Source organism: Solea solea, chromosome 2 (genome assembly GCF_958295425.1).
Source record: "Solea solea chromosome 2, fSolSol10.1, whole genome shotgun sequence".
Classification (NCBI taxonomy): Eukaryota; Metazoa; Chordata; class Actinopteri; order Pleuronectiformes; family Soleidae; genus Solea; species Solea solea.
The window spans coordinates 30,884,873-30,897,154 of NC_081135.1; the positions used below are offsets into that span (position 1 = coordinate 30,884,873).

Sequence of the window (12,282 nt, forward strand, 5' to 3'; positions counted from 1 at the left end):
TCGGCATTAACTGGTTATGGTTTATGGTAGGGGTAAGGCTGTCTCAATGAATGGAAGACAGTAAGAGTGCCTAAAAGGATAGATGCGTGAACCTGTGTGTGTGTGTGTGTGTGTGTGAGCGTGTGTGTACATGTCTGTTGTAGGCTGTGAGGACAAATCTTTAGAAGACTTTTCAAGATTTGGTTTTAAGGTAAGGGTTAGAATTGGGTTAGGGTTAGGTTAAGGGGGTAAGGTTCGACATTTAGTTGTGATGGTTAAATCCTCCCTCGAGGAGGATCTATCATACTACTTAGGTGTGGAAACATGTCATTTATTGTAGTTAATAGTCAATAACATTTTCAGGTAACCTGTTTTGTGCTGTGAACTACACATTTGTAATTTCTCTTATAGAGAAAATATAGACTTGTAGTTAGCTATACATTTTCAGTGATTATCATCTAAATTTAATCATAAAAACCCAGTAAAGACATATGCAACCTTGCATTAGTTCATGCAGGACACTATAATCTATCTCTAAATCACACTTCAATCGCCGTCCATTTAACTAATACTCCTCCCTCACAAATTTCTTTCTAAGGCTCAAAGGTTTCAAGTGTACAGGGGTTTCCCGTATTGCACTCCGCGTATTCTCATGTGCTGCATTATTATGAAAAGAGCGTCCCTGACTGAAAAGGAAAGTAAATAATAATATTAGTAACATGATGCATGCGTAACCTCATCATTGATAATTGAAGACACGCTTTCTCGAGAGTATTTTCTTGCGCCGTGAAAGAGGATAAAAGAAATCGTCGATGGATGACTAAAAGATGATCAGACGTTTGATTAAAGGTTGTGACACGTTTGAAGCGGACTGTTTGCCAGAGATATTCATCTAAATCAAGTGCAGCCTCTGACTATACAGCAGTGAGTGAGCTGATAAAATGCGTCTATTTCCAGGACCTAGTCATAACTGTTGTGCAGACCCTTTTGCTTGTCTTGATGTCGATCATTTATTTGCCTTTTGTGATGACAACAGGCGGCGATAAACAGCTGGAAAGTCAGTTTTTGGCCCAAAGCAGTTCCTTCTTTCAAGCACGTTGGTGTCATTGCAAATTTTTTTTTTATGTATTTTTGATTTATCAACAATTTTACTCGAATTTCATGCTGTTAATTTCTAAGGGAAACTGAACCCATTTAACAGCTGTGAGAGTGTGGCTGAGAAACACAATCCTGGTTCTTCAGGAGACACCTTACTGTCGCGGGATTCACAACAAAGGTGGGTTTTGAATACTTTGGCAAGCATTTATACGTCTGTGGACAGACTTTTGTCTGAGCCGCAAGGGTCAGGGAAGTGTCACAAGACTCGGAAAAAGCATTTGTGAGTCACATCCAAAATGAAAGTTTGAGATGTGGCCTAACCTATGAATACTTTACAAAGTACTCATAACTACTCATGCAATGCATAGCAACGGGCTGGAACATATACAAGTATAACTTGTATAATTCTGCATGTAATAATTATAAAAGTAGGACTTGAATGGAAAGGGTCAGGGACAGATATTTAAAAAAAAAATCAAAATGATGTCATCACTGTGGTAGAAAACCATCATGGACTCAAAATGATCATTCAAGTTGTATTCCAGAGCTGTTTCTATTTCTACATTTGACTGAGCTCCCAGCTGTACTCACATTCTAATGCATTACACACACACTCTGCACGTCTACTGGTGATGTTATTAAACGCAGTATGAAGACCATATGTTGTGCGTATTAGGTATGTCATACGAGTGGCTTCCTATATAAATGTCTCCGCACAATTGTATCTCTGCGAGGAAATTTGGAGCCGCTCTTCCGTCCGCGCCATCATTACATGACATCATTTTTTTTCGCCCGTCAGCGTCTGTGTTGCTTCTTGTTATCTTTTGTCTGTATGGATGCTGTCTATATTCCATCAGTACACACACAATGTGCTGATCCATCCGTCTGATTCGTGTCAGAGTGTGTTTGGCTGCTTTGTGGTTATGACTCCGAGCCAGGTAGCATGAATACAACGTGAGACGAGTGTTGTTGATGATTCACTGTCTGACTTTGTCCTGAAAAGGGGAGGGGGGGGGGGGTCTGGATGCGAATGACAAAAAGAATCTGTCATTAGTCACCGTGTGCATTTATCCTTGTCGCTCTCCTTTTTCCTCTCCTTTGTCAGAGATTGTGGCTTCAATTATTTTTGCCGTGGAGCAGCAACAGCAATATACAACATTTTTTGTTTTAGCAGTGTTTTAATGTCAAGTTCACTTTTGTATATCACCTTTTTCAGAACACATGCAGAACATTTACATTTACATTTAAGCCTTTTTATCCAAAGTCACTTACAAAAGAGGAACAAGCTACATAGAAGAAGTCCTGGAAAGAAATCCACTCGACAGGAACAGTGGACTGACCGAGAAAATACAGGAAATGTGGTTTTTCAGTATTGAAAACTTTTACTGTGAGCTACCTTTACACTTAAAGGAATACTTCACCGATTTGCATCTAGCTTTGTGTTACTAGAATAGGGGTAGTATTTTTGAAAAATGGTGCTTCCCAACCTCAGTTTCAGAGTCAAGAAATATCTTCATTAATTTTGTGTTATGTGCCCGCTGTTGACACTTGGTCCGAATCTTGACACTGCGACGCTAATTCCGCACTTTTTAGACCCACTCGTGGGGGGGCGGGACCTCATTCCCAGAATGTAAACAGTGTCCGCCATCTTTTGCTAACAGTTCCGCTAACAGGACAAAGCTAAATGCAAGTCGGTGAAGTATTCACCGCAGGACTCTGGCTCTCTTAAACCTAAATGGAGTGAAATCCTTTTTATTGTTATTGTCTGTCCTACTATTTCATGTTAAAAAACACACCAGGTTTATTTAAAACAAGCTTGAGCATTACATACACATGTGAGTTCAACTCTTTGGAATCTGGCTAACGTATAAGACCAACTGTCAGTCACATCATTCCAATCAACATATAATAATATAATCTTCATAAAAATGTGAATTGTTGTTAAAACTTCACTCATGCTCACAAACACATCCACACATGTGGAAGTGAGATCGCTACAGATTAGACACGGCCTCAACAGCTGTGAGACGACTCAAACTTCCAAAACCACATCAGTGCGTGCTGTAACTCACACAAACGCACACACACACACACACACACACACACACACATACATGTCTGTGTTTACACACACACACACACACACACGTCTAGCTGCATCGGGCTGGATCCTGAACGTAACAGCTCATTGAAACTCTACCTATGTATTGACAGATGTTGGTGCACTGTGTGGTGAACCCCCCTGGCCCTTTTTGAGTCCTTGGACCAATGCAACTATCCCGCATAACAATTACAGCTTCACAATACAGTTTAAATGGAGGCGCAATCATATTGATTTCCTTTTAATCTTGTTCAAATTTGAGGGGAAATTAATGGGGTTATTTTAAGAGCTTTGGCGGAACCTGGTGTAATTACTGATCCACCACTGATGACCACAGTGAACACACCCAGCCCTGCCCAAAGGATTGCTCCGTCCATCTGTGTGTTACATGTTGCGTGTCCGTACATACAGTACATACAGTGTGTGTGTGTGTGTGTGTGTGCATGTTCTGTACTTTCTGCCGAATCTATGACAGTAAGAGTGACAGTCATAATCAATACGTATTTGTGACTCTATAGAATCTGCTTGAAAAGTTCACAAGATGATGTAATATCTATATAATGACCAAATTTACGACGCCATGGTGTTTGTAATGATATTTACTTCTAAGTTCAAGGCTTACATCAAACAGCAGATGACTAAGATTTGCTGTTCTTTACTATTTTATGCTATTATTATTTGTATTTGGTAGAAGTAGTAGTAGTGGTTAGCAAGAAGACCCAGGTTTGCGACCTAACTGTTTGGGTTTTCTCTGGGTCCTCCGCTTTCCTCCCACAGTCCAAAAACATGCAGATTTGGGGATTAGGCAAATTGGACACACTAAATTGACCGTAGGTGTGAGTGTGAGAGTGAGAAGTAGTAGTAGTATACACTGAATTTCCTTCAAGAAAAGCGTTTTACCATGACATTTCCGCTCATAGTGTTGTCTTTAAGATGACCTACAGTATGACCTAAACATTTTTTATCTGTGACTGATAATATAGAAATTGCATTTGGTGGGTTTAGAGCATAAAAACATTGCCTTCCCTGAGCAGACATTTGACTTTTGACCTGAGGACTGAGAGAGGTCAGCACACCGTGGTGCAGCTTATTTATTCACTTTTCTAAACGCCTATCACAAATTACTCTCTCTCTCTCTTTATCAGTGTATCTATCTGTGAGTGTGTGAGGTGTGTCGCCTCGTCATGAAGGATTCCTGAAAATAAACGGTGTGTTTAAATGCATTCGTCTGTTTCAGTGCAATGGCACGTGAAAATATGCGTCTGTGTATTGTCGTATGCAGATGCATAACACGTCAAGTCTGTCTGGATAAACCAAATAAATAGGGACGTATCAAAACAGCTTACCGCATCAGGACTGTTTTAAAACATGTCTGAAGTTACTTTTAATGCTACAGTAATGCTCAAATGTCTTCTTTTTCCACACTTTGGCGACTGGTAGGGCCTCCAGAGACCCAAATATAAGTATTAAAATGATTAAAAAGTTGATTTTGCATAATATGTCCCCTTTAAAGTGTCTCATCTGCTTGACAAAACCAATGAACCCAATCTATAATCTTTGTTTATGTCCTGACTTATAATATCTATGTGTGGAAAATGTTCCTTTTATCTGAACATGCCATAAGAGTAGGGAAAATACTGTAAAGCATATGAATAAAAGTTTTATCAAAAGACACTGCAGTACAACAGATATTGGTAAAGGCACAGACACTTTAACACATGGTAAGTATATAGAATAAGAATTGTATGAAGAATGAAACTTGGAGTTATTCTCCTCACAGTCAAACAGACTGACATACGAGGTCATTTTTTAATCAAATTTACCCAGTTAATCATTCAATTCTTTAATCCTTGGTGTTTTAGTCTAATACATGCAACAACAAAAAAACACTGATCATTGTCTTGTTCAGACTTCTCTCTTCCTCTCCGGGTTAATATTTCAGTGAAGGTCTGAAGAATGATGTCAGCATTACATGAGCTGAAGTGCACACACACACACACACACACACACACACACACACACACACACACACACACAGTGGTTTAATGAGAAAAAGGTGCAAGCAGTACAATGGCTTTCAGTGCTGCCAGACTACTGGCCTGCTCCTAATACTTGCTCCCCTCCCCCACGTCCCCCCCTCTAAGGTCCACATCTGTTTCCCAAACTTGGAGAGGGGCCTTGGAGAGAGCACTATCTGGGTCAGAGGAAACTCTCCCTTTCAGTGTGTGTGTTTGTGTGTGCGCAAATGTGTGTACACCATACCACAGTCATCAACTGTATGAGAAGTGTCCGTCGTTCCTTAAACATCCTCAACAAATCCTGAATATCTAGCCCATGTCCTTGGTTTGATTCGTTCAATCTATCCTTAATAATGCACAGAAACGTGATTTCAAAATGGTCTGAAAAGCAAATGCTATTCATTTTCCTACCTCTGACATGTTGTGATGAAACAAGTGAGTTCAACGGAGTGAAATCCAGTTGTGATACAGAAGTTTCAATAATATGTTTCCCCTCAAATTTAAGGGATTAAGCCATTTAAACATAAAGCATATGCTGCCCCCTTCTGGACAAAATTGCAAACACAGCGACTGAATGAGCTACACCACTGGACTGAAATAAAAATACTTTATTATTGTCAAGGGCAGAAAGTGATCCAAATTGCACAGAAAAACATACAGTTTGTTATAGTCAGTATCATTAATTAACGATAAATGTGTTAAATAGGTTGTTTCAAATTTACGATTGGCTCTGAATGTAACTTTTACATCTGTGGCAGAGACTTTATAAGTTTTAACCATCTTCTCCAGGTGACTAATATAGATTTAATGCAAGAGAAACATTGTAAAAGTGAGTCATAGAAAATAAATAGTAATACAGTATATTGTCAAAAACAAAGAAGTGCAATTCACAAATATTCAGTGTAAATAAATTATTTTAAACCAACAGTGCTTTAAAAGAACAAAACCAATGTATGTGGGCATGTGTCAGATCATCTATGAGTTTATTTATGTGGCATCTCTCGACCCTCGACCCTTCAGCCTTGTGTCTTTGTCTTTTGGGTCAGTATCATCATCTCAGTCATAATTCTTGGGATATTTTTCTTTGGCCAGTTTGACAAAGTCCTCAGCACTGTCCAGCGACACCAGGTAGTCCTGGGAGAAAGGAGGAGGGAGGCAGAGGAGTGCAATGAGACGACAGGGATGGCAGATAGGAATAGAGACGTAGCACAAACACAGAAGAATCTGACAAGTAAAGGTTAGGTCAAGGTCGTCCAGGACCTGCACCGTACCATGACATAGAGGTATCTGTTCCTGGGCCCCGTTCCTGGAGGAAACAAAGAGGTGTGGTCCAGCAGCTGTTTCAACAGTTCAGTGGCTCTCTTCTGATGATCCTGATCTTGACTGTACCGCCTCTGGTTGTTAACATATAGCAAGGCATCCACCTCACACTGATAACCTGCAGAGACAGTGACGAGGGTCACTTATGTAATAATTATAAGATTATTATAAGTAGGATAGAGTTGATTGCATCTTACCGAGCTGCAACAGGATTTTCTTCCACCGAGATCTGACTTCTCGCTTTGCACAGCGCAAAGTGTGTATGTCAAAGTTCAGCTTCTCCCATTCCTATAGGTAAATACACAAACACATACTTACATATACAATCAGTGGCCACTTTATTCGGTACACCTGTTCAACAAGCACATGGTAGCAACTCAGTGCATATATATAGGCATGCAGACATTGTCAAAATGAGTTTAACTCGAGCATCAGCCTAGTGAGGAAAAGGGAATTAAGTGACTTTGAACGTGACGTGGCTGGTGAACGTGGAGTATTTCAGAAACTGAATGGTCCGAAAAAGAGAAAACATCCAACAAGCTGCGGTTACGTAGGTGAATAATGATTTGTTGATGCCAGAGGTCAAAGGCGAAATAGGATAGAAAGGCAACAGTAACGCAAATCTCCAAATCTGGATTACAGCAGCAGAAGATCGCACCAGGTACCTAATAAAGTGGTGGTGAATGTGCTGCTTACAACTAATCTACATAGCCTGCTATGTATGACACAGCTTTTTAATGAAAGGGTGGCAAATATTAAACCATGCAACCCAAATCAAGTCTTTTATTATTTTTCTTCTCCCTGTTTAGGGGAGCTAATTATCTGCACACATGGATTGGCAGAGATTTTTTACACTGGATGTCCTTTCTGATGCAATCCACTTGGATCAGTTTAGAGCGTCCAATTATCAAACAGGAATGGGGATTGGGTGCTAGTCCTTGACTCAAACCGACAAGCCAAGTTCCCTTTCCACTTGGCCACGGGCCGCCCCCAACGCAAGCCAAGTCGAAGCGACTAAAACCGTGCTAGCTGCTGAGCTAGCTGCTAGCGCCCTCAAAACCTCACAGTTCTCCCACACACACACACACACAGGTGTTTTAACTTAACGCGCCTGGAAAACTTTGCTCAAACTGTGCTCCATTATCATCTCATTGACCCCAATGTTTGAGCCACTTCAACCTGAGCACCAGTCAAATCAGCAGCATTAAGTGAAACCACCTGCATCCCTTTCTTTTCTTCTCTCTAATGAAATGAATCAGTCACAGTGGGAGAACGCACATGTGTAAATGATTGAGTGAATGATGGTTGACTTTCGTTGCCTCAGTTTCAGTTTCACTGTCACACTGTCGTGAACAGAGTTGTTAATGACACGGATGTTTTTACTGTTTTGACAAATAAAAATCCATACTGAAGCCAGGTTTCCTCATAGGCGCTGTTGGAAATGTATTTACTCACTGAAGAAAACGACTGTGTCATAAACAGGACGTTCGACTTTGTTTACTGGGCTGTTCACACAGCTTTTAATTATACTTTTTTAATGTATCAGCCCCGTTTAGACTGTTGTCCTACATCTCAATTAAGAATCCTTTATTAACACAATGTGCCCATTGTGTCCTGATGACAGCAATATGACCAGCGCCTGTCACATGCTCACCAAATTCGCTCTTTATTAAACGAATGAAAATTATTATTCACTTAATGTTCCTGTTTGAGAGTGTGTCTTCCAAAAACTGGATGATATCCATGTCTTTAATCTTGTGTAAAATTTGTGTGTGTTTTTCGTTTTGGCTATTTGGTTTTTAGAAGAGAGAAATACGGGTAGTGTGTACTGATTACCGACCCAACACGTTGCCAACAGTCGATGAAAACGAGTCGGTGGGACACAGGAAACAGCGTCAGAAGACGAAAACAACGTTGGTGATGTTTGTTTCCACTTTAAACTGTCGCTCCCGTGGTTGCTTTGTTTAGTTTGTGCGAGAGTTTGATGACTGTGAAAGTCGTGTAGTGTTTCCCAAGCTTTAAAAATACACTGGATACATCAGTGGTCACCAATTAAAGGCCTGGGGGCCAAAACTGGCCCCGCCAGCGTCAGTATCTGGCCCAACAGATGATTTAACAAATCTGATCTTAAATGATTTGCTTATCTTGACAAAAAATGAAAATTTCATATCGAGTTCAGAACTTTTATTCTGAAGAGATATGAACTGATTCAAATAGATTCTGTTGCTAGAACTGAGGGTTAACTTAAACTAAATGTTTGGTTTGAAAAATAAAAAGTACATTCTGTATCTCACATGCATTTGTCTTTATAACAAGCTGCTGATTAAAGGCAGCAAACGTGGGTCTTTGTTTCCGACTGAAGACGTTTAAGGCACTTTTGCCTGATGAAGATACGAAGTTTTGATCCAATATTCAATCACTGGTATGTCCAAAGAATTCTTCTTTGCACTGGACGTTTACATAAGCTGTGTCAAACTCCAAATACTGTCTAATATGGATTGATAGTAGATTATTATGAGTTTCAATCTAAAATAACTGAATTAGCACAGTTCTCAGAACGTGTATGGCCTTCATGAACACTCTGTCCCCAAATGAAAGGCACCCAAAGAAAGGGCCAGTCAATACAAACAGGGCTGCTAAATACTGTCACATTTTTCACGGTAATTTAATACAGTGGAGCAAAATTTTAAGAAACACTTAAATTCAATTAAATAGTGAGTAAGGCCTCAGTGAATGCGGTGTCATGGTGGGACAGCGATATGCACTTAAAAATTATGACAAGAGTTCTTTGCTAATATCTCTGGTTTGGTTTGTGTTGTGGTCTCTGTACATTAATTATTATTTTATTATAGTACATTAACCCTTGAAAAGGCTGGTAACCTGTGTATTTGGGGATCTCACGCACAGTGACACGGCTTCTTTATGTCTCATCAAGTGTATTAGCTAATAAGCAACCTACAGTGTACTGGGTCACTGATTGACTAAGTAAATAAAGTATGTTGTGTCTTTGTGCGTGAGGTCAGGGGATTTCAGTCTAGTAACAAACAGTTAATTGGGAACGGCTTGTACAATATGGTACAAAAGCTGTACATCCATGCAACTAGGGAACAACCCAGGCTCAGTGTGTATAGTTGTGGTTATAGATTAAAGGTCCGTTGTGTAACGTTTGCAAGGTTTTATTGGCAGAAATTGAACATAATAGCCTTCAGTATGTTTGTAAAAGTGTATACATGCTTAAAAACCTCTGGCCCACAACCAGCCAGACCAACCAGAGTGCACGTTTCAACTTACTTTACTTTAGGACTTTTATCTGGCATAAACACGGGCGTTGTCAGAACAGGAACGGGTTCAATTTAGGGCTAAGTTTAACTTAATTTGAATTGTGATAGATTAAAGTTAGGGTTAAGTATTAATTGGTTATGGTTAAGGTTAGGATAAGGATTTTCTGAGTCGAGAAATATCTTCTTTCTTTTCTTTGTGACGTGTCCACCAGTGACACTTGGTCCTGTTAGCTTAACTGTTAGCAAAGATGGCGGACACTGTTTACATTCTGGGAACGAGGTCCCGTCCCCCTACGAGTGGGTCTAAAAAGTGTGGAATTAGCGTTGCAGTTTCAAGCCTCGGACCAAGTGTCACTGGTGGACACGTATCAAAGAAGATATTTCTCGAACTCAGGGGAAACTGAGGTTAGGAAGCACAGTCTTTCAAAAATACTCCCCCTATTCTAGTAATACAAAGCTAAATGCAAAATCGGTGAAGTATTCCTTTAATCCTTATCCTAACCCTAAGGTTAGGCACTTAGTTGTGATGGATAAGGTTAAGAAAACAGGCTAGGGAATGCATTATATCAATGGTGTGTCCTCACTAAGATAGAAAAAGAAGTTAGTCTTTGTGTATGCGTGAGGCATCCAGGTATAAACAAGCTTCATCACCTCTACATTAAGTCCACTGTGTGTTTTTCAATCTTTCCTGAAAGACGATGAAAGTTTTAATTGAAGCAAAATCCTCTTTGTCACAGTGACATGGAAAAAGACACGTCAGACAGCACCTGTAGCTATTCCGAATGATGCGCTGAACATAAACCCAAACTGTGACGCTCTTTAAAAAACATCTGACTTGAACATCCAGTTACTTTGTGGAATTCAGGTCAAAATAATTTGTGGCTCAAGGGCTTCTTTGAGAGCAACCTGCATGTCGCCTCCCCTGATTAAATAGATTTTTGAATCCTGCAGTGGAACATGAAAGGAAAACAGGATTAGTGACTTACTGAGTTACAGTTTGTTAGCACTAATACAAGTGGGGTATTTCCCCCCCCCCCCCTTTTCTAAAAGCATTAAAAATACAGTAAATCCTTGTGCAGAGGTAAATGTCATGTCTCTGCTTGGTTTATCTGCTCCAGTGCCAGGTTTAGGATTGACTGTAACTCATTTAAACGACGACTTGTGTTCATTTTGTCTATGAACACAAGAAGGTGTTTATTCCCTCTGTATCACAGTACCACTCTTCTGCTCACCTCTGTATCCTTGTCAGTTTCGTCTCTCATGCTGATAAAGGCCTGTAACTCTCTCTGTGACTCGCGCCTGACGGCAGAGTCTCGGGAATTGCTTGTGCGGCTCATTGGACCTGAAGTGCTCCTTTGGCTCTGCTTGCCGCTCCAAAAGTTCCATATCATAGGCTGTGTGCCAAAATGACTCTCCTTCTCTGTGTCGCTGTTGCTGGAATCACTGGGTAACAACTCCAGTTGTCTGGGAGCTGTGGGCGTAGGCATACTGAAGAGAGAGACATGTAACATCAAGAGAAAGAGAAGAAGACGGCAGTGATGCAAAAAACACAGATGCCAACTGACACTAAACACCAGAAACACACAAACAACTTCTGTCAAGTGTCATTTTGGCTGTCGGATGTTTCATCTCACCTCAGAATAGCTTTCTTCTCCTCTCTGTTGGGTTTCAGGTAGAAGTGACAGCAGCAGATGGTGAAATTTGCACCCATTGGTCCTCTGGAGAAGTTTCCAACACTAGATATCGTTTTCAAACCTTCCTCCTGATATAACTCCACTGCAAAAATCGAAGAAAGAAACGAGAATATTTCCGAGCAGACTGATTCTGCTGATTTACAGGAGCACAACAAGACAAGGCAACAGACATCCTTACTTGTTATGTCCGTCCCCCTTTCCCTCCGTCTGTCTATTACATTATCCATGTGAGTCCAAAACAGGCAACAACACGCACAAGATGGCCGAGGGAATGAATGGCACATTTATTCAGCAAAAGCAGTCCTGATGGCGCAGAATGCAGTCGCTCTCTCGCAAATAAGATTTAAAGTATGTCGCACAGCTTGTACATCAAATCTCTCCTTACTACTGTCATGTGTTCCCTGCTTTGTGATTACTGTAAATGTCTGTCCTGACTCCTGTCATGCTCTCAGGAAGATGAACACACACATTTAAATTCATTTAACTTCATGATAATAACATAAATAAATACATTTTATGTTAAATGTAACATAAATAAATACATTTTTATTTTTTGTATGAATTTTATCATTTACATCTATTGATTCCTGTTATTTTATGGTAAAAAAGGGTCAAATATCAGGTAACAATAACATATCTTGTTGTTTTTTTAAAAGTTAATTAAACAATGTACAAGTAAAAGAAAAATACAAGAAAGTACAAGAAAAATATCAGCCTTTTCTAATGCGTGATCATCCAGGTCAGGCAGAGTATTACAGGCCAAGGATGTAATACAGGTTGTCTTATTGTAG

The 12,282-nt window shown here is 40.0% G+C and overlaps 1 protein-coding gene across 1 annotated transcript; it reads right to left on the bottom strand.

The window, feature by feature from the left end:
- Nucleotides 1-5,825: 5,825 nt before the first annotated feature.
- On the bottom strand, nucleotides 5,826-11,691 carry LOC131455221 (melanoregulin-like). Its single transcript, XM_058622725.1, has 5 exons — nucleotides 11,432-11,691; nucleotides 11,030-11,285; nucleotides 6,714-6,804; nucleotides 6,468-6,634; nucleotides 5,826-6,330 (listed from the first exon to the last, which is right to left on the bottom strand). Exons 1-5 carry the CDS (start codon nucleotides 11,506-11,508, stop codon nucleotides 6,253-6,255), a joined length of 669 nt encoding a protein of 222 aa, XP_058478708.1. The 5' UTR covers nucleotides 11,509-11,691; the 3' UTR covers nucleotides 5,826-6,252.
- Nucleotides 11,692-12,282: the final 591 nt, after the last annotated feature.